This window comes from Protopterus annectens, chromosome 5.part1 (genome assembly GCF_019279795.1).
Source record: "Protopterus annectens isolate FY-2018-M chromosome 5.part1, PAN1.0, whole genome shotgun sequence".
Taxonomy (NCBI): domain Eukaryota; kingdom Metazoa; phylum Chordata; order Ceratodontiformes; family Protopteridae; genus Protopterus; species Protopterus annectens.
This window is the reverse complement of record NC_056736.1, coordinates 524,422,325-524,446,232: the sequence shown is the minus strand read 5'-3', so window position 1 is coordinate 524,446,232 and position 23,908 is coordinate 524,422,325. Positions and strand designations below refer to the sequence as shown.

At 43.4% G+C, this 23,908-nt stretch overlaps 1 protein-coding gene across 1 annotated transcript in view; it reads left to right on the top strand.

The window, feature by feature from the left end:
- Positions 1-23,908, top strand: part of SPICE1 (spindle and centriole associated protein 1) — a 1,080,118-nt gene that overhangs the window by 914,637 nt on the left and 141,573 nt on the right. The window contains exon 13 of the mRNA XM_044072827.1: positions 2,305-2,470. Within this exon, the coding sequence (XP_043928762.1) occupies positions 2,305-2,470 (166 nt within the window). The remainder of the gene's footprint in view (positions 1-2,304; positions 2,471-23,908) is intronic.

The following is a 23,908-nucleotide window of genomic DNA, read 5'->3' as shown; positions in this document are numbered from 1 at the left end:
GCACAATGGCATGTAAAGTATGGTAATTTAACAGCAACAATTAAAACTAAGCAACACTCGACTACTACTTTTTTTATTCCCTATTTTGAGTAAAATGGTCATAATGCCAGCAACCAATACAATTACAGTTTATACAATCTCAAAAGCAGTAGCTTATTCTGCATTAGGCTAGGCTGTTGTTTGTCTCACCGTAAGTGACATCAACAACTGATCACGGAGCAGGAACCTACACAGTCCCTCTGATGCAACATATTTTTAAACAGCTGCGGTGTTGAGCATTTTGTCACTCATCAAAGAAGCGTGGATATTTGGTCAGCAGTTTATTTGCTGAATAAAGTATTATGTCATGCAACTGTAGAAGCACTAAAGTTACAGTCCAGGAACAGTTTGCCATCTAGCAATAACTGCTTTTTGTAACATTCATCTCTTATGTATTGTCTTTTCTTTAAATTGTTTAGTACGCAAAAAAACTACTGTGTGCATTTTAGTGACAAAGTCCTTAAGCTAAGATGCAAGGGTGTGATATGCATTTATAATGTAATATAGCTCATGATGCTGCTATTTAAGCTTTGATTTAAATAGTGTTTCACTTAAGTGGGCAGTTCATACCTTTGAACCTTTCCATTACACTATGCATTTAATGACTGCACTGCCTGGTCCTATTTTCTACATAATTAAGTTCATCCTTGATGTCCACTTTTTGATAGCATCTTGCACTTCATCCTTAGATACCTTGACTTCATGTTCTGTAATATTAACTTTGTGATTCATTATTTTGGCTTCCATTTGTCTGAGACTGGCATTCAAAGGTTTTTAGTCTGCCCAGAATTTAGATTGGGATAATGAATTATATTAAAATATTCATTTGATTGCTGTACTTATTAACAGGGCATACTGCTGACCTACAGTCATTCAACAAGCAAGACCTCACTAATAACACCGCTATACATCAGTATGCTTACTGGGCATAGTAGTGGAGGTGGTGGTGATGATGGTAATAACACCGCTGTACATCAGTATGCTTACTGGGCATAATAGTGGAGGTGGTGGTGAGGATGGTAGTGGGCTTAATCTACTTCAAAGTACAGAACCTAGCAGGTTGCAGTCACCATGCATCAGGAAAGTCTGACTCTGCGTACATTTAGATTTCCTGCTCCACTTCGGGGTCTTAACTTTTGTTGTATTGGCTCACAAAACTCATTTGGAGGAAGCAGCTAGTGTAGACTCTAGATACTTTACTTGAAGACTTTGTTTCTCATGTCCTATACCATGTAAAAAATTATCTAGTTCCAGCACCTTGTCTGCATACCTCTTTATGTGGTCTTCCACAAGAACAAGATGGTCTCAGAGGTCATACTCTTCTAATCTGTTCATCTCGTATTCCTTCTCCAAATCACAAAGCCAGTAGGAAAGACTTTAAAAACCTTTAAATTGTCTAAGGTTAGTCATAACATTCATTTATTCATGATATTTTATGACAGAAAATGGTCTTGGTAAGCCCATATCACGTGGATCTTTCTTAGCCATTTAGACAACAGATCCACAGTGTGCCATATTAAGACCAACTCCACTAGGGAAATGGTTACCTCCAGAGCTTGTTTTGGAAATGTCCCAACAGCAGACAGCTGTGCTACTGCCACATAGTCCTTTGTTCACAGTGTCATTTAGCTCTGTTGCTTGGATTTTATATCTAAGGTTGGGGACCTCTTCAGGACAGCCTCTCTTAAACCCGAGCGTAGCCTCCTTATCTGTCCCACTTTGGCTAATAGGGCTATGGCCTGTGACTATGTTCTGTAGGTTATTTCTTGCTCACGGAGAATTCTTGGAGTATATTATTACAGATATGTCCCATTCACCATATCAACAAATATTGAGAGAAACTGCAGCAGCATGCATTATTCCTCAGCACCCTTCCCCTTGTTGGTTTTCCATGTATGAAGTATAAAATTGAGAACCCTGTGCAGATTTTTTTTTACTCTCAATTCGTGCAACATTATTAGGAATAAACCTGGCAGGAGAGTGGGGAAGAACTATATTAACTATATTTTCAGATGGTTACATTGGAGTTGGGAAAACTACTTTGTTATAGATGGATTCATTTAAGGTCCCACATCACCCAGCAGATCAGTCTCATGAAACACTTCTGAATTAGCTTGCTGAGGATACCAAATGAAGCTGCTCTGTAATCACTGAATGATGGTGTCCTCTGCTGGAACTTCTATCAAAGACCTAACAATTTAAGTAATTTATATCTGCTTTCACTTACAGGAACCTAATCACCTTTTAATTTTTGTTATTATGCAGAGCATTTCATCACCATCAGCCCTGGAGGAGCGAATTGCTGAGTTGAACCGCCAAAGTGCAGAAGCCCGCAATAAACTCCTACAGTTGATAGAGCAACAGAAGCTGATCACTATCAGTGGAGCTTCACCACCAATTTCCCCAATCACTCCACAGGGAAACTGGTCTGGTAAGTATAAAAAGATGTTCTTTGCACCACTAGCCAAAATCGGTATATATATATATATATATATATATATATATATATATATATATATATATATATATATATATATGTATATACTTTGTATACTGGACTGAATACATGCAGATGTGATCAGTAATGACTTTGTATCATCAGTTACAAAATAAAATTCATTCATCTGCTATTTGTGCTCCCAGTCACATCTTAAGCAGTAGTTTGCTAAAATAATCTTTAGTTCAGTCTTGTTTAAGTAAATATTGCTAACTGCTGGATCGTCTTTCTTAGAGCTTTTTTCTGGCACTTCTTTTAAGATCAAAAGCCCCCATGCCCTGTTAGTGCATATTGCACCACCCCTAATTTTGGCTAAGATTACAAGCCTTATCCACACTTCCCAGGTCTTTCTTGCCACATCCACAGTTTGAATGTCATCCTAGTCTGTGTTACTGGACAGTTCCCATGTTCACTACCTCAGGAAGTTTACAGCATACAATTGGTGAGCAGTCTTATCTTAAACTTGGACTCACACCAGAGCTTTACTGTTTGGATCATGAGTTTAATGAAGTTTATCAAAAATGGTAACACTTCACCTGGTTCTAGTGGAATGCTTTCTGGGAAATTCAGTATATCTCATGTCTTACATGCTGTTGGCATTGTCAGTTTCTCATTGTGGATATCTGCCAGAAGGTCCCTTGCCAGGAAGGAGCCAAAGACATCCGAAGGCAAGTTAGCAGGAGACCAGGCAATGAGCAAAGCCTCTGCCAGTTGCTAAATGTGCCACCTCTGTGTTTTTATGTGATGCATATCTGGCATTAAGCTCCCTTCTAGCAAGAGAGTAAAATTCCCTTTGTGTTGTGGATGACCAGGAAAGAGGTCATAGAGGCATCAGCCACTCTGAGAGTGAGATCCAAGTAACACTCTTCCCACACTTAAGCATGTGGCTGGTGGTCATCTCCTATGGATTGGTCCCTTGGGTGTGTAAGATATCGCTGATGTTGAACTTGGGCACAAGAATCTGTGTTTCTTTTCTCTGACTTGATGTCAAGGGTTGAAATGACCCTTGCAGACTTTTCACAGGACCTTCCAGAATTCTCAGTAGTGCATACAGTATTAGAGGTGCAAAGCAGATATGAGGCACTGTGGGAAATGGTCAGTGAGTACCATTTCATGCCATAAAAAAAGACCTGTGCTGTCCTGTTGTACTCCACCACCCACTCACCCACCAGCACAACCTCTTTGCAAGCATTTCTTATCCCTCCTTGGCTTTCATATGAATACTTATGCTCATAGAAAATTTCTGTCCTCATCTAGGGTATCTGAGAGGATTAGGTTCTTATCTTTGATATAGGTAGAGGGAATGATTAATTATTTCATTGTCCTATCATTGCTGTATTGAGCAGATATATAGCCATCCAGATGTACTAACTGCTTCAAAACATTTTTGAATAGTAAGTCGGATGTATTTCAGGAGTGATAAGATGTGAAGTTGTTAAATCTCGCCGTTTATTCTCACTGATGGGTTCAGAGCCGATCCTCGGCTCCGACACATCCGATAGCAAGCTCAAGGTTTGCCATTAGCTCGAGACCAGCCCCTTATCCCACAATGCACTGCTGGAATTACCTCAGATCTAGTTTGCCATGCCAAGAGAGATCGGTGATCCAGCTAGCTTGGACCCTTTTAGAAACGAATCAACAGCAAGTTTTTAAAAAGTTTTCTTTTTGTTATATATGTATCTAGTGTGTGTTAGTTCTATTATAAAGTTTAGATAGTTTAGATAGTTCAACTAGTTTAAGAATTAGGGCCTTGTTGGCTTCTTAGTTTGTGTGGGCCTTTAGCCCCCTTTTCCTACTATTAATCCCTTTAGTAGTTAGTTTTTTTCTGTGGGCCTCTTAGCCCCATATTTATATTTTATATATATATATATATATATATATATATATATATATATATATATATATATATAATACTTGTGGATAGTGCCCGGTTTGGGCTTAGTTGTTTGTGAATCTAATTTACTGTTTTTCCTCTTCAGTATGTCAGATGATAAGGAGAAGATCCCATCCCAAATCGGGATTCAAAAAATTCCCAGATTGTGGGCAGAAAATGTCCGTCACTGACAGACGCATTCAATGTGTCTACTGCCTGGGGGCCAAGCACCTCCAAGACACATGTAGCATTTGTTACTCCTTCTCTTCAAGAGTCCTCTTGGAGAGAAGGAGGAAACTTATAGACAGGGGATTGCTACAGAAATCTTTTTCGGAAGTTTTGAGTAGCCATGAAGGTGCTAGTACGTCCTCCAAATCCAAGTCATCAGATAAGGTCTCCAAAAAGGCTAAAGTTTCAGGAGGGTCATCGATTCCACAGTCATCTGAACCAAGTGTACTTTTGATTCGGAGCCAGCTGTCAGTATTGGATCCGGTCTCTGAAGTTCCTTCTTCACCTCTGCTCCAGTCAGCACCTTCAGTGCACTCTGCTAAGTCCTCAGTCAGCCTTTCAGATTTGGACATGGATCGGCTAGTGCAGAAGCTTTTACAGGCACCAGGACTTGCCAAATTGTTGTCGGCCCCTACCAGCTCGTTGGTGCTGAAGATCATGGAACCGGACTTGTCTACTCCTCCGAGCCGTACTGGACTCTCGGAGATGAAGGAAGTTGAACCAATGGTGGCCGAACCCTTGGAGCCGATACCCGCACCGGGGTTATTGGCTCCATCTACTCGGATGTCCTCGGCGCTGACCTAGGGCTCTCGGAGCTGACGCTCTCTTGTCTGGTCTGGGGAGGATAGTCACATCAACTTGTCGCTGCCGACTCTTCCTCTCGGGGCTTCGGCTCGGATGAGCTCAGCTCCTACCTCAGGCTCGGAGCCCAGGGTTTCGGTGCGGGAGGATCAGACGGTGCTCTCGGGTCCGTCCACTCCTTCACGTCGGAGCCGTGGTGCCTTCGATGCTACGAGGAGAGTTTTGTCTCCAAAGACGACATCAGCATCGGTTCAGCTTTCCCTCTCCCCTCAAGCTCCTGTGTCTACTTCTGCATCTACCGACCCCTCTAGGCGTAGAGACCCCGAGCCTCAAGTACCCCCACAGGGTGTCCACTGCTCTTCTGAGACCTCCCCAGATCCTCCCACTGAGGAGGTGCTCAGGAAGAGACTGTGCAAGAGGAGGCACTTAGACTCCCCACAGGAGTCTTTGACATCTGACACGGATTTAGATGAGTCAGAAGGGTCCCCTCGATCCCCCTCTGAGGATATCTCCTTTGCAGAGATACTAGAGATCCTTAGTCAGAGGGGCGATTGGCAGTCCGAGACCCCTACTGAGGATGAGTCTGTGCTCTTGAAGGCTTTGGGGTCTCAACCTTCCACTTCTTGGGTGTTTCTGCCTTATGACGAGGTCATGGAACTGATCTCTCATAAGGTGTGGGAGTCACCGGAGGCCATGGAACCTGTCCCTCGTAGACCCAACAAATTCATATCTGCCTCAGTAGATAAGCCATTTTTGACAAAAGTAATGCTTGTGGACACCATGGTGGTGGCTGCATCCACCAAAATGGAAGCATCTGAGACATCCTTTTCTATCCATCCCCCTAACAGAGATTCTAGGGTTATGGATAGATATGGGAAGCGCATGTTTAGCTCAGTGACTTTTTCTCTGCGATCACTGAACTACTTGACCCATTTTACAAGACTACAGAAAGATCTCCTGAAAGACTTGGGAGATACTCTCCAGGGTATGGTAGCTACAGGAGTGGCCGCCAAAGTCAACACCCAGCTCACTACCCTAAACTCAGTAGTGAACTCATCCATGCATCTCATATCCTATGCAGCTGATGGTTCGAGTAGAGCCGCTAGTTTGAGCATTGCTCTTTGCAGACAAGCCTGGATGCGTCTCTGTTCCTTTGCGGAACCCTTCAAGTCTTCCTTTATTAATACCCCACTTGATGGCTCATCACTGTTTGGGCCCAAAGTAAAGGAAACTTTAACCAGGTGTGAGCCAGAAGGCAAGACTTTATCTGCTGTTGGGGTCTGTTTTTCACTCCTACTCGGCCCTACCCCAAGGGCCCTGGGGGGGGGGGGGTTCTGAAAAATTCAGGCAGCCTTTCAGGACACACATGGTGAAACCCCCTCTAGAGGCAGAGGAGGGGGTTATAATGGAAGACACTGCCCCCGTGGCAGAGGGGGTTTGCAGCAACAGGGTGACAGGGGTCAGTTCTCCAGTCAGTCCTACCAGCGTCCCCTGAAATGGAGCCCGACTGTTTGGCTCTGGAGGCAATCTCAGGGGTTGCTTGTCTTTGTACCCAGAAGCCTGGCTAAACATAACATCAGATACTTTGGTACAAAGCATCATTTCCAGAGGATATTTCATACTGTTCTTTACCCCACCCATTCCTATCAAAAAAATACCAGATGTTCCACCCATTCTCAGGGAACAAGCAATCGTAGAGGTCCACAGCTTGCTAGAAAAAAAGAGTCATCCAACCAGTCCCAGCAGACCAAGTCAGATTCGGAACTTACTCAAGATTCTTTTTGGTACCAAAGAAAACAGGGGACTGGAGACCTATCTTAGACCTCAACAGACTCAACAACTTCGTAAAGAAAGAGAAGTTCCGAATGGTCACGCTTCAGTCCATTCTTCCCTTTTTAGGGAAAGGTGATTGGATGGGTTCCATAGATCTCAAGGACGCGTACTATCACATAAAGATGGACAAACACTCCAGAGATCATCTGCGCTTCTGGCTGGGAGCCAATCATTACCAGTTTCGAGCCCTGCCCTTTGGTCTCACTTCAGCCCCCAGAGTGTTCACCAAATGTATGGCAGTGGTCACAGCTCACCTGAGGCGTCTAGGATTCCAGGTGTTTCCATACTTAGACGATTGGCTCCTCACCGCTACCACCAGGCATCAATTGCCTCAGGCAATACAATACACTCTGACTCTCTGCCATCAATTAGGCATCGAAAAGTCTGCCTTATCTCCATCTCAGCATACCGTTTTTATAGGAGTAGAGTTAGATACCTCAACCACCACTCTACGTCTCCCTTTCGAAAGAGTTTCTCTTCTCCGCCAAAACGTCAGCTCACTGGCTTCAAAAAAACAAAGCTACAGCAGCGGAGGTATTGAAAGTACTAGGTTTGATGGCGGCAACAATCCTGGCTATACCACTCGCAAGGATGCATATGCGAATCCTTCAATGGCTCCTCTCCGCGAAGTGGTCTTACCAGAAACTACCAATGCACCACATGATTCTTATCACAGATTCTTGCAGGAGAGACCTTCTGTGGTGGTTGACGTCTCTTCATTTTACAATAGGAAGACCCTTTGTCCCCCCCCCCCCAGTAGCCACTGTGACCACAGACGCTTCCCTGATAGGATGGGGGGGCATTTTCATGGAAAGACTGCCCAAGGCACATGGACAGATCAAGAATCACATCTGCACATCAGTGTTCTAGAGCTGAGAGCGGTACTTCTAGCGTTGCAGTACTTTCAGGACTCTCTCCCTCTAGGAACTATGGCAGTTCTGACCGACAACATGTCAGTAGTCTGGTATTTGATCGAGCAAGGCGGAACCAAGTCTTACTCCCTTTGTCGAGAAGCCCTCAGGGTTTGGCAATGGGCAGTGTCATCCCAGCATTTTCTGTTAGCAACGCACATCCCGGGGAAATCCAACGTGATAGTGGACAAGCTAAGCAGGGCAATATTACTCCCTCACGAGTGGTCTCTCAAACAACAGGTTGCGGAGTTGATTTTCCGCAAATGGGTTCAGCCTTGCTGCGACCTTTTTGCCAGCCACTTTAATTCAAAATGCAGAAGCTACTTTGCCCTGATACCACCTCTGGGTCATCCCCAGAGAGATGCACTGATACACGAATGGCTCCCGGGTCTCCTTTATGCATTTCCACCCTTCCCATTAATACCCAGATTTTTACAGAAAGCAAAATCGCTGGGAAGGAAGGTTATACTCATAGCCCCCTACTGGCCTCGACAGATTTGGTTTCCGTTTCCCCACCATCATCTGTTGGAGGATCCATGGATCCTGGACCCAGTTCCAGACCTTCTGACGCACCCGTCAGGGGACCTTCATCCTTCTCTGCAGTCCCTGAAACTGACTGCTTGGCTAATCCACTTCCCCTAATTGCCAGGCTTCATTCAATTTCAGAAGATACAAGACAGATTCTCTTGTCTTCTCACAAGCCATCTACCAGGAAACTATATGGCAGTAAATGGAAAAGGTTCTCAATTTGGCCAATGCACAGAACATTGACCCTTTTCGAGCTCCGCTATCTTCCATTTTGGAATTTTTTACAACATTTTTTAAGGAAGGGGCAGCAGCTGGTACAGTTCGAGTTCAGTTAGCTGCTATCTCAAATTTTCACCTTGGTCTTGATGGCTCAAATGTGAGCCATAAATTATCCAAAACCTTCCTTAAAGGCATTCTTCATACGAGACCTCCGATCAAAATTCCCTTTTCTCCCTGGAATTTAAACCTTAGGCTGTCTCAACTTATTCTTCCTCCCTTTGAACCAGTTTTTTTCTTGTGCTTTAAAATTCTTATCTTGGAAAACAATTTTTCTTGTGGCCATTACGTCTGCCCGCAGAGTGTCAGAACTTCAAGCATTATCCATCAGACCACCCTACATGATCTTCCATGCTGATAGAGTATCTCTCAGAACAAACCCCTCATTTTTACCTAAAGTCTGTTCTGAGTCAAATATCAATCATGTCATTGAACTACCAGTGTTCTTCCCCAACCACTCTAACAAACTGAAATATATGCTGCACAAACTTGATGTTCACAGACAGCTCAGATTTTATCTTGACAGAACTAAGGATATTAGGAAATCAGATCAACTTTTTACATCCTTTTCAGAAGCAAGAAAAGGCAATCCAGTGGCTAAAACAACCTTCTCTAAATGGTTATCCGATTGTATATCCTTTGTGTATGAAAATGTGAACATGCCTTTAACGCACAAACCAAAAGCTCATTCTACCAGAGCTGCCTCTACCTCTTCTGCTTTTCAAGCTAAATTGCCCCTTGATGATATTTGCACAGCAGCTACTTGGTCTAAGCCTCATACCGTTATCACACATTACAAAGTAGATAAGGCTTCTAGGGACAGGTCTTCCTTTGGTTCTACGGTACTGAAGAACATACTCCCATGAGCCACCCAGGGTTGAGGGTGCTAGGGACGCTACCCATCAGTTGGGATAAACGGCAAGATCTGAAGTAGCTAACTTCATTTGGTCTGCAACCTGTGGGTACCGTATCCGTCCTCGGATCCGAGCCGGCAGCTTTACCTAGCTAAAAGATCCGAGCTCCTAGCTCCTCCCCTACCCATAATCCCCTGCTACACATCCCCCATCCCCATATCTAGTTTGCTGCGGCTTGTAGCAGCTTCTAGAGACGAGCTCTTAGGCGTGGGTGAGATTTCCAGTTTGATAAAAACCTTTAAAATCTTTTTTTTTTTCTAATTTTCTTTGGTGTGTGTGTATTGTTTAGCCCCCTTTATCGACTAATATATTTAGTGCATTTTTTTTATAGTAAATTTACTTCAAATTTGTTTCATTCCCTCCCCCTAGTGTGTGAGTGTGTGGTGTGATGGCTGAAGGGCCTAAAGTCATTTTTTCTAAATGCACTGAGTGTGGTCATAAGCTGTCCCCAGCTGATGGCCACACTCAGTGCATTATTTGCCTGGGGGTGGCCCATTTATCCACCAGCTGCCAGGTTTGTGCGGCTTTCAACCCCCGGGCTATCAGGGATAGGAGGAACAAGCTAATCCTGGCGGGATTGTTGCCCCTGGATTCTTCTTCCTCCTCTCCCTCTAAGGCACCGGTCGCGGCTGCGGCTTCCGTGCCTTCCAGTCCCCCTCCCTTGTTGGGGACTCAAACTCCCACTGCTTCTCAGTGTGAGGGGGACTCTTCTTCCTCTTCTAAAGAAAAAAGGAGAGATAAGGACTGGCACAAACATAAAAGGCAGGCTGAGTCTCATCCCTCAGCCCCGCCAGCGAAGGTAGCTAGTCCCGCTAAGAGGGCCTCTGGTTCTCCTCATTCTCGGCATCGTTCTCCTTGCTTTTCCCCAGAGCTGGAAGAGGAGTACTGGTCTCCCTCGAGGTCCTCGAGGCGGCCCTCCAGGCCTGCCTCTACGACCTCCTCCAGATCCACCAGAAGCTTGACCAACGCTGATTTGGACCGGATGATGTGTCGTTTCCTGCAGGCTCAAATGCAGATGGGGGTGCTCCAGCCCCCCCCCCCTCCGGGGAGGAGCTTGGCCCCTTTCTTACCCCGATCGCTCCTTCTCTGACCCGGTTTAGGGTTTCAGAGTCTTCGGATCCGTAATGTTTCGGACCCGGGGAACCATCAGCGCCGACGGTCTTGATTACTTCGACGCCGAATATGCCCTTGAGCATGTCGGATCCTAGCTCTCTGGGCCGAGAGCCGAGCGTCGGATCCGTGGGGGGAACTGTGTTTTCAGCGCCGTTTAGATCGGAGCACACTTCCCTCTCAGGTCCGACCGCTTCAGCTCCGATGCCGATCCTTGCATCGGAGCCAAGGGAGCTGCTCTCGGAGCCAGGGGAGAGTGGTTTGCCCTTGGCGTTTGATGTAGTGGAGAGGGCGCTGTCGAGGACTTCCAGATCCCCGGTCCGGGCTGCGGATCCATCCGACACCCCTGCGCATTTGGGCCTGTCCTCCATCATCCGGCCACAGGGACAGCCTGCATCGGTGCTCCAGTTGGTTCCCTTAGAGGAACAAGACCCCGTGGGTGAGCCCTCCTCGGATAGCCCCACCGAGGAGGTTCCTCACAAACGGAAGTGCAAAAGGAGGCACCTGGACTCCCCTGAGTCCCTCACAGAGGACACAGACTTGGAGGAAGGGGAAGGTTCCCCAAAGTCACCCCCTGAGGATGTCTCCTTTGGAGACATCATGGAGATGTTGCGAATCAGAGGAGGGTGGTCTGCCCAAAAACCTTCCTCGGACGAGTCTGTGTTTCTGGAGGCATTTGATGCAGGCCCGTCTACTTCTTGGGTGTCCCCCCCCGGCTGACCCCACTAGGGCTTGGAAGGAGCCAGACACCGTGTAGCCAATTCCCAGAAGGCCAGACAAGATACTTAGTCCCCCTTCTGATAGGCTGGCATGGTCTAATGGTTCTCCAGTGGATGCCATGGTGGTGGCGGCTGCCACCAAGAAGGAACTAGCGCAGGAGAGTTCCTTGGTCCACCCTCCAGATAAGGAATCTCTGACATTGGACCGCATTGGAAAGCGGATGTTTGCTTCAACTACCTTTTCTGTAAGGGCGCTGAATTATATGGCACACGTCATCAGACTCAAACAAGACTTGATTAAGAAATACGCTGGAGCTCCCCCGGAGTCCATGGCGGCCGAGGACAAACGCACCTTCTCGGCTCGCATGGCCACTCTGAAATCTATTACTAACACTTCTATGCGGCTACTCTCCCATGCCACGGAGGTAGCGGCTAGGGCCAGCGGAGCAGGCATCGCTCTGCGGCGCCATGCCTGCCTCCGCCTCTGCGATTTTGCGGAACCCTTCAAGGCATCCTTCATGAATGCACCCTTTGACGGTTCTACTCTCTTTGGCAAGACCGCCCGCGACACGCTGGTCCAAAGCGAGAAAGTCGGGAAGACTCTAATCCCCAACTGTCCTTCTCGAGGAACCAGAGGGGACAAAAGAAGATGTGGTTCCGGAAATCACAGCAGTCCCGCCCTACTTCGGACCCCTCATCCTTCAGAGGCAGAGGAGGACAAGGTGGACGCCGGCCCAGAGGCAGAGGGGGGCCGAGGAATTTCGGGTCTCGAGAACCTTTCTCGGAGAGGCCCGCGCAACAGCCCTGAGGGTTTACCTGACTGTCCCTCTCTGGAGGCAGTCGGGGGCCGTCTGTCGGAGCACCTCCAAACTTGGGAGTCCATTACTACGGATCGGTGGGTGCTCCGAATTATATCCAGAGGTTATTCCATTCCCTTTCTGAGACTTCCCCCTCCTTTGAAACGCCTCTTCGATGTCCCACCCGATCAAAGGGAGGCGGCAGCTTCAGAAATTCCGAAGCTATTAGAAAAAAGAGCCATCCAGCACGTCCCCCCAGGCCAGTCTGGATTGGGAAATTACTCCAGGTTCTTTTTAGTGCCAAAAGAGATGAGGGACCTGAGGCCTATCCTAGACCTCTCATTTCTAAACCTGTTCATTCCCATAGAGAAATGGACAGACGATCCAGGAGGTTCCTCCGCTTTCAGCTGGGAGCCAGTCACTATCAGTTCAGGGCTCTTCCATTCAGCCTCACCTTAGCCCCCAGGGTGTTCACCAAGGTCATGACAATGGTCTCAGCCCACCTGAGACTTCAGGGCATTCGGGTCTTTGCATACCTGGACGACTGGCTCCTCACCGCCTCCACCAGCCATCAGCTCTGCTCTGCCAGGGATTATACCCTGGCTCTTACTCAGCATCTGGGTATTTCTGTAAACCTTAAAAAATTGTTCCTTCATCCTGTGCAGGTTCTGGAATTTATAGGGGCCAAGATAGATACACGCCACTCCAAGGCCTTTCTAACAACAGACAGGGTGCACTGTTTGTCTCTTCATGTTTTGGCAATTCTCCAAACCCCAGCCCCACCTGCAGAATTAGTCCTGAGGGCTTTGGGCTCCATGGCAGCAGCCATCGGTCTGTCGCCCTTTGTGCGACTGCGCATGAGAATTCTTCAGTGGACTCTTCAGGACCAATGGTCACTTTTAATGCACCCCTTGAACACCCCGATTCCCTTGAGCAGGGTTTGCAAGGATTCCCTTCTCTGGTGGCTTCACTCTCAGGAGCTGCGAGAGGGGAGACCATTTGTCATGCCTCGGCCCCAAGCCACGTTGACCACGGATGCTTCTCGCCTCGGGTGGGGGGGGGGCATGCTATAGGCAGAACTGTCCAAGGCACGTGGACTCCCTCAGAGACCGTTCTGCATATCAGTGTTCTGGAGATGAGGGCAGTGCTTCTGGTGTTGCAAGCCCTACAAGACCTTCTTCCTCCGGGAACTATTGCAATTCAGACGGACAACATGGCTGTAGTCTGGTACATCAACAAACCAGGAGGAACCAGATCTTATCCCCTTTGCCGAGAGGCTATGAGAGTTTGGGAATGAGCGATCTCCACCAACTGCTTTCTGGTAGCAACGCACATTCTGGGCCGGACCAACATTCTAGCGGACAAGCTAAATCACTTGATCCTCAGACCATACGAGTGGTCTCTAAACCCGTTCGTAGCAAAACAAATCTTCCTCAAATGGGGTCTACCTTGCTGCAATCTTTTTGCTTCTCCGTCAAACACAAAGTGCAGCGAATTTTTCGCTGTAATTCCCCCAGTAGGGGAGAGCCCCAGAGACGCTCAGGTTCATGCTTGGCCACCTGGTCTCCTTTATGCTTATCCTCCGCTTCCGCTCATGACAAAGTTCCTGCAGAAAGCCCATTGGTTGGGGAGCAAGATAATCCTCATAGCCCCATTCTGGCCTTGCCAGATCTGGTTCTCTTACCTGCGGTCTCACAGTGTAGTTCCTCCTTGGATCTTAGATCCCATTCCGGATCTAATTTCTCATTCTGCGGGATTACAACCCCCAAACCTGGATGACCTCAAGCTCATGGCTTGGTTGATCCAGTTCCGCTGATAGCAAGGATTCTCGGTATCTCGTCACCAGTGAAAGCTATTCTGGTAGCAGCACATAAACCTTCTACCAGAAAAATCTACAGTAGTAAATGGAAACGTTTTTCTATCTGGGCCAAAGACAGGGGCTTAGACCCTTTTACTGTCCCTATTCCGACTATTCTTGATTTCCTGTCCCATATCTTTCATAAGGGAGCCAGTGTATCTACTGTTAAAGTACAGTTGGCAGCCATCTCTCATTTTCACGTTGGGGATGATGTAGGATCACTGGCTTCCACCAGGATTTGCAAATCTTTTTTAAAAGGCGTCTTTCTGTTAAAACCGCCAGTTAAGTAGGCGGTCCCACCATTGGACTTAACATTGGTCCTACAGGCGTTGACGGGCTCTCCTTTTCGAACTGTCTGCTTCTGCTCAGTTGAAATTTTTATCTTGGAAAACAGCCTTCCTGATTGCAATAACTTCAGCCAGGAGAGTGTCTGAGCTTCAAGCCCTCTGTATAAAACCTTACCTAATATTTCATAAGGACAGAGTTTCTCTCAGGACTAATCCCTCCTTCCTCCCTAAAGTATCCGCTGAGTCGAATATTAATCAGTCTATTAATCTGCCAGTGTTTTTCCCCAATTTCCAGAACAAAGGGGAATACACATTACACAAATTGGATGTACATAGACAACTGCGTTTTTATTTACACAGGACAGCAACCAACCACAAATCTGATCAATTGTTTGTGTCCTTTGCCAAGTCTTCTTTACCAAAGTTACTTTAGCCAACTGGATTTCACAGTGCATCATTCAGGCCTATTTAGCTTCTAACAAACCAGTACCTGTGGGAATCCATGCTCATTCAACCAGATCCATAGCTATCTCTGCAGCGTTCTGGTCTAGAGTTCCTATAGACGACATATGTTCAGCAGCTACTTGGTCCTCCTCTCATACATTCATTTCCCATTATAAATTGGATATGATATCCAGGAGTAGGGCTTGCTTTGGCTCCGCGGTGCTCCGGAATATTCTTCCTTGAGGGCCGCCCAAGGTTTCTAGGTAGCTGGGGACTCTGTCCCACAGGTTGCAGACCAAATGAAGTTAACTACTTCAAATAAAGAAGTTATGCACTCACCATAACGTTCCATCTGAGTAGGTAACTTCATTTGTCTGAAACCGACCCCCCCCCTCCATTCACCCTAACCAGTTTCGTGCTTCTTAACCATGGGATAGCATTGCTCATGCTGTTAGGCAGTAGGTTACTGGCCTCTTTCGAGGGTCTTGTGGAGTCTTTATAGGCAAACTCGATCTGAGGATGGGGGATGTGTAGCAGGGGATTATGGGTAGGGGAGGAGCTAGGGGCTCGGATCTTTTAGCTAGGTAAAGCTGCCGGCTCGGATCCGAGGACGGATCCAATACCCACAGGTTACAGACAAATGAAGTTACCTACTCAGATGGAACGTTATGGTGAGTACATAACTTTTTTTATTTAACAATTTCACATATACATGTTATGTACTTACCATAACGTTCCATGTGAGTTGTTCATCTCGCCTTTATTCTCACATCCCTCCCTCCTTCCCCCTCCTGGCTGACTGTTGACTTGGAGGCTAGTGCCATCCTGGTTATTCAATATTTCTTCTTTCCCTTTGGGAACTGTTCTTCGTAGATATATATAAGAGAGTATGTATGGGTTGTATATGTGTATAGACTGTTATTCGCAGCAAACAAGATCTGAGGTAATTCCAGCAGTGCACTGTGGGATAAGGGGCTGGTCTCGAGATACTGGCAAACCTTGAGCTTGCTATCGCCGAACCCATCAGTGAGAATAAAGGTGAGATAAACAACTCACATGGAATGTTATGGTAAGTACATAACTTATATTTTTGTTCTTATAAAATGCACACAACCATAACAGTCATACTATGGAGAACATCTCTGCTATAAGGCTGTCAGTGGAGAGGAGGGCCATTTTTCTGGGCAGTTTTTTTTTTTTTTTTACTAAAAAGTAATTTCTCAAGTGGTATGGAAGTGCAAAAATCCAGTTGTGTTCTTTAACATTCATAATCTATATGACATAAACTTTTTTGGGTTATCATGCCAAATATTTATTCACTTATGAATATCTTATTATTTTCGGGACTCTTACAGCCAAGATAGGAGTCCAAATGGAGAGATGATAAGCCAGGAAGGAAAGGAGAGTTTTATTGCTGAAATTGAATTCATCCTTCAGTCTTGGTGAGTACCTTCACAAGGTGGACCCTGTTTTTCACAAAATTTCACCAAGACGACACTGATATATAGACTGTATTTATATAGCATATATCATGGACAGAAGTAGGTTAAACATTTTAAAAATATAGCTGGGTGCACAAGACCCAGGATAAAAAAGTGCCCAATCCTGGTAGGCACACTGGTGCCAGGACTGGAAAAGGTCACAGTGTAGAATCCTCAAAATATGGAAACAATCCTACAATGGGGGCAGGCCAGGCCCAAGGGGAGGATGGACCCCCCCCCCTCTTGTAGAAGGAAGTAGTAGTCCACAAAAATCATAAAAACTGATAGGCCAAAGAAAAGCCATAAAGATGATAAAGTGGACGATTGAGGATAAGAAAGAAATTATGTATTGTTCCTGTTATACAAAAAAACTGAATTTCTAGACGCAAGATATACAAAACGATTGAGAGAGAAAATAGAGAAAAGAAAAATGCCTCCACAAGAAAAACTGTCAGAAGCTTCAAATAAAAATGTATTATTCATTAATACAACAGATTTGTGAAAAACAGTGTCTAGATCAAGAAACACTGATCTGTTTGGAAAAAGAAGCATCTGAGGGCTTGCAAAAATGTAAACAAAACCTAGAGATTTTTTGAAAACTATAAAAAAATATGGACATGGGAAAGAGAGAGATTTGATATGGTGCAGTATTTATGCAAAGGAGAAAGCCAAATTAATCAATATAAAGAAAGTAGCCCCAAAGATAGTCTAAGAGAAATACAGGCAAAGGCATCCAGATATAGAACATTTCACAATAAAAAAAAAACAATATCACATAGAGGGAATGCAGAAAAGATTAGCAAAGTAGAAGTTAAAAAAAAATAGAAGTTGAAGTTATGGAGTGCCTGCAGAGTGAAGGATTTGATGTAGAAGGTTTAACAGGTTACATCACAGCAAGATGGGGCAAGTCCACAAAGTAAGGAGAAGCCGGAAGATCAAGAGATATCTGAAGAAGAAATATGGACATGAGAAAGAAAAAGAGATTTAATATGGTGTAATATTTATGCAAAGGAAAAAGCAAAACTAACCAATACAAAAAGAACAGCACCAACGATATTTGTAGTGAAATACAGGCAAAGGAATCTGGATATGGAAAACTTTACAATACAAAAAATAAGAAGACAAAGAGGAAAAGCAGAAAAGGAGATTAGTAATAGTGAAGTTAAAGAAATAGAAACTGAGGCTAAGGAATACCTGCAAAATAAAGGATTCAGTGTAGAAAATCTAATTCAGAAAGCACCACAACAGGATAGAGCAGTGGTTATCCAAATGAAGGGGAAACCAGTAGAATGGGAAGCAATTGGTCAAGTGCCATATGAAGATATTTTGGAGCCTTCCACAGAAAACCAGTATAAACGTTCACTTGAAGCTGGATAGCAAGGGAAGACACAGGAAACTGTGGAAACTTTGACGCAGTCAATGTTGAGGAATGATAGGCCAGTGAATACCCATATGGCAGAGCAACGAATTACACCGGATGAAATTGAAGAGAATGTGCTACAGGAAGATGCTATAGAGCTTTACCTGCAGGAAATGGAAAATAAAAAAATGTGTCCTCAGTTTAGAAGAAAATGAAGTAAAAGAGAACAGTTGCTTGATTTAATAGAGATAGATAGACATATTAAGATCAATGAAAGAATTAGACTGCAGAAGGTCAATAAAACCTAAAAAGTCAGACGTTTGATAAAACAAATGAGCACAGTAATTAGGACTGTCCATGGGGCAGCCACGGTGGTGCAGCGGTTAGCGTTGCCGCCTCACAGCAAGAAGTTCTCCGGTTCGACCCTCGGCTGGGGTGCCTTTTGTGCGGAGTCTGCATGTCCTCCCTGTGGTCGCATGGGTTTTCTCCGGGTGCTCCTGTTTCCTCCCACATCCCAAAGACATGCTGTAGGTGGATTGGACACACTAAAAAAAATTGGCCCTAGGCATGAGTGTGAGCACGTGTGTGCCTTCTGTGGAAGGTTGGGCATCGGGCTGGCAACTCGACACTGTAAAACTCCACTGCCAATCATGAGCGGATGGTGATCCGCTGTGGCGACCCCTAACCGGGAAAAGCCGAAAGAAGAAGAAGAATTAGGACTGTCCATATAAATACATGTGATATAACAGAATACTGTGCAGCTAAATTAATGACTAATATAATTCTAACACAAGAACACAGGGTAGTGAGGGAAAGGAAGGGGAAAAATCAAATACTATCATGGAAGCATTGAATGGAGAAAATTATAAAGCAATTAAGACAAGAAGTGTCACTGTTAGAAGAATATAGGAGAGGGAACAGATCAACAAAAATACTAAGAAAGACTGACGTAATAAAAGCAGTGCGCAGTATTAGAACAGACCAGGCTCAATCATGCACTATTGCAAATAAGCTAAAAATCTCAGTACAGCACAAAATAAGCAATTTATTGATGAACCAAAAAAAGTTTTACAGAGAATTTGGAAACAAGGTAAAAAGAACTGAAAGACCAACTAAAAAAAAAAAAAAAGAAGAAGAAATAGATGCATTTTAGAGAAGTTTTTATGAAGATCCTGTGGAACATAATGATGGTAAATGGGTAGAAGAAGTAAAAGAAATAAATTTAAGAAGTTTAAAGGTACAGGATATGAAATGGGATGAAGAAACAGCTAGAGAGAGTTAAGAAAAGCCTCCAACTGGAAAACCTCAGGCCCAGATGCAGTACCTAACTTCTGGTTAAAAGTATTAACATCTTTGCACAATGATTTAGCTATGAGTGATAACTATGTATATACTCGCCCTGAGCAGACACCAACCTGGCTAACAACCGGAAAAACTATGCTCCTACTCAAGATTGAACCTGCAGGGTGCCTTAAAAACTATATACAAATAACTTGCCTTCCGACAACATATAAATTATACACAGGAATTGATGCTGACTGAGTTTATAGTCATTTAGAAGAAAACTCAATTATGGCAGTAGAGCAAAAGAGCAATAAAAGAAAGTTATATGGAACAAAGGATCATTTGTTATTAAATAAAGTCTTCGTAGAGAACTGTAAAAAAGGTAAGAATCTAAGAATGGCATGTATTGACTAAAAAAAAGCATTTGGTAGTATTCATGGATAAACGAGTGCTTAGAAATGTATAAGATGCACCCTGCACTGATTGACTACATTACAGTGACCATGAAACAGTGGCAGGCCGCTTTGCAATTAAGTCATGATAAAGGACAAATTAGCCCAGGGATAAAAATTCAAAGTGGGATATTCCAGGGTGGTTCTCTGTCACTGCTGCTCTTTTGTCTTGCCCTTAACCCATTAAGCTGTCTACTTGACAGCTTAGGTCATGGCTATAATTTGGCTCCTAGAAAACAAAGTGTAAAGATTTCTCATCTTCTCTTTGTCAATGATTTAAAACTGTATAGCTCATCAGATGAGGAACTGAAATTATAACTGCTAATTGTCAAAACTTTTTCAGATGATGTCATTTGGTCTTGATAAATGTGCAAAAGCAACCTTTAAAGCAGAAAAACTGCAACACCATGAAAACATCAGTTTGGGACAAGAATGTGATACAAAAGAACTTGAGCAAGAGGGAGTATATAAGTGTTTGGGAATTGATGAAGGATAAATAATAAAACATGAACAAATGTGCATAAAACGTAGTAATACTTTAGAAGACTTAAATTAATCCTGAAAACAGCGCTGACATCTAGGAACAAAATCCAAGCTATAAACCAATTTGCTCTTCCTGTCCTAACTTACAGTTTTGGAGTGATTGACTTGCCCCAAAACGTATTGGATAGATTAGATAGGAAAACAAGAAGAATGGCTTCATGCCCACCAATGATTTATAAAAATCAGTGCATACCAAGATTATATATTCCTCATTCTGAAGGAGGGATGGGCCTCCTTGAAACTGATTACTTGTAAAGATCTGCAATCATGGAACTCCACACATATCTGCTAACCTTGCAAGACCCAAATGTAGTGAAAGTTTTCAAACATGAGGAGAATAAATCTAAGATGACTTCTCTGCTTAATCTAGCAGAAGCATATCAGTATTAAGCAAGAATGGAAATCAAACCAGAAGTAGATAAAAACCAGGCACCAACTGAATGTGCCAAAAAAACAAAAGAAAGAATGTAAGGCGAGGGACCAGATAAGAAGGCAAGAAATGTGGAAAATGCATAAATATAGTTGCATGTATAGAAAATTTCTAGAAGAACCTCATGTTGAACACTAGCGAATGCAGGAATGGTTAAGGAGAGGCAAATTCAAACCAAGAGATGAAAGGTTAATATTGGCAGCCCAAGATAGTGGGTTTGCATACATGTTGGTTTACAAAGTCTATTGAATATGTGGAAGAAATAAACAAATGTAGGTTTTGTAAAACCAAATTCAAAACAGTTGCACACCTTGTTGCTGGTTGTGACATACTAATGGCAGAAGGACTGTATAATGAAAGGCATAATGATGTGGCAAGATTGTTGCACTGGCAATTGTGCAAACATTATGGTATTGAAGTGGCTGAAAAACACTGGAAACATGAGCCACAAAACATCATAGAAAATGATGAAGTTTACATCACATGGGATCACCCATTACCAAAAGTTCAAAAGATAGATATTTGAAAATCGGATATAGTGCTCCATGAAAGGAAGACAAAAGTAGCACTGATCATTGAAATCGCTATACACAGTGACTACAGTGTCTTGCAAAGAGAGAGAGAGATGAAGTCATAAAATATCAGGTTTTTCAGGCAGAAACAAGAGCAATGTGGAAGAAAGATACCCAGACAGTCCCAATAGTAGTAGGAGCAGTGGGTCTTATAAAAAATGTTACCAATACATGCAACTCCATATGAATTGCAGAAGGAGCCATTACCGGGCACATTGCGGGTACTGCGAAGAGCACTTCAGGCTGACAAAAATTGAAACAATACTAATTTCATGAACTTTAATCGTACTTTCACTTAGGAATGGGGTCTATTCCTGTCATGGTATTGGAAACCCAAAAGATTTGGAGAAATTAAAAAAAAAAAGATATTTTGTGAATTTTTTTTTTTTAATGTTGTACTCTGGTTTCTGTTAAAAGTAGTTTACATTTGTGATATAATATCCATGCTTTACTTGCCATCTGGGACAGAATATAGTTAGCCAAGACAATTTTCCACTCATATTTTAACTCACTAGTAAATATTGTGCCATTCTGTTTCATTTTGTCACTAGAAATTCATTGTGCTGCCATAATTCTCTTTGAACTTGGTTTTCTTAACTGAATTATTTAATAGTAGACAACTTGTGAAAGAGCAGTATTTTACTAATTTATTGCATTTGTTTGCCAGGATAGTCTGACTGAGCAGGTGACATACCCCTTTTTAGCAGAGAAGCTATGGAATTGCACAAAACACAAGTAATCTCTGTATCACTTTGTTTTACAGCACTATATCCACTCACTTGCCTGATAAAATGTATGTGTGATATATATATATATATATATATATATATATATATATATATATATATATACACACACACACACACACACACATATATATATATATATATATATATATATATATATATATATATAGTTAGAAAGCTTGTGAGGAAACTATTACTCTGTTATTTTTGTTTTACTTGGATCGCTTGTATGTGTACCCTGCTTGGATTACACTTGAATACTTAGTAATTTTGTATAATATTCCAAATTCTATATTTTTTATTATTTTTTGACTTGGGACAAGTTTGTTTACTACTTCTACTACCATTATCTGATCTGATTAAGATACAGTGATTAACTAGATATATATGGATTGAAAATCTTCCACACAGAGAAGTTTATTGCACTGTTTTAAAATTACACAAAACAAATCATATAATAGGAAATATAGTAAACGTAGGTAGAAATAAAGATATTGAAGTGGTGAATGTTGAAGCTTATAAACAAAGACATTGGTAATCTCTAAACTCTGGACCCCACCCAGTTCGGGTTTGTAAAAGGCAGATCATGTCTCCTAAACCTGATAGACTTCTTTGATGCAGTTACCAAAGCCGTAGACGATGGTAAGGTGGTTCACACAGCCTATCTAGATCTCGCCAAGGATTTTGACACCATCCCCCACTCTGGAATTATAGATAAACTCACTAAACTAGGTATAAATCCCTATGTCACAAGATGGGTTGCCAACTGTCTCACTGACAGAACCCACACTGTGAAAGTAGCAGACTCCAAATCCGACTTCAGACCAGTGACAAGTGTAGTAACACGGGGTTCAGTCTTGGGTCCTCTCCTGTTTAGTATATACTTCTCTGAAGTACAGGCTAACACAGAAGGTCTTTGGCTAATGAAGTTCGCAGATGACTGCAAACTAGGAGCCATAATCGAAACTCCTAATGATGTGGACATCCTACAAAAAGGCCTTACTGAGACAGATGCCTGGTGTCAAAGCCATGGCCTCAAGCTCAATGCCAAAAAGTGCATTGTCATCCCCTTTGGTAAAAACTCTGTACCCAAGAGCTACCACACTGGTGGTAGTCTACTTAACAGAAAGTATGAGACCTTGGGACACAGGTGGACAGTAGTCTCTCCTTTGATAATCACATAGCGACAGTAGTCAAGAAATCCTTCTATGTGGCACACCTCATCACAAAAGGTTTCTCATCCAGGAAAAGAGGTCATTGTTCCCCACTACTCGTCACTCATTAGACCCATTATAGAGTACAATGCCCCTTTTGGTATGTACCTCACAAGACATCTACAACAACTGGAAAGGCCACAGAAATACCTCACAAAGAGAATGATCTGCCTCAAACAATGCCCTACGCAGACCGTTTTAAAAAACTCCAGCTTTACTCCATTGCATATTGCCTACTCAGAGGCGATCTCTGCCTAACATACAAAGCGATGTCAAACCCAGAGCTGCTGGACATACTCCACGTAAAGAAATCCCAATCCCTCCGAGCTACACACTCTAGGGACCTAAACCTTGTCACCACAATGAACAGAACATGCTGGAGGGATAGATTCCTGTCCCAAAGACTTCCCATACTCTGGAACAAACTACCTATCTATATCAAACAAAGCTCCTCATTAGCACTCCAAGAAAAATCTTGATGATTGGATGGGAAATAGGAAATTCACCCCGGGGGTCACTTCTGTGGCTCTGCTTGACAGGGGCATAGGAAAAGAACTTTCTTGGGTGGCAAAAGCCAGGGTACCTATTTGGCTAGGCTTTTATAGGCCCTAGGGCCAATACCCTAGTACCTACCTATGAACCTATAAGCAGCCATGTATATGGCAGCAATTACATCATGTAGAAGTTTCGATATAACTATTACAATAGTAACTTTAAGGTAAATTTTAGGTAAGAAGAATTGCAGTGTTACAAAACTACAGGTATTTGAAAGGAAAGAAGCAGTATTTCTTTATATTAAAGTTTAGAGATAGTTGGAAAAACTAGAAAATAGGGAAAGAGCAGGAAAGTAAAAGTATTGGAGTGAATCTTTAGAGGATTTGCAGGGGAAGTAGAAAAAATAGAGTGAATTTATAGAAAGATAGATGGGTT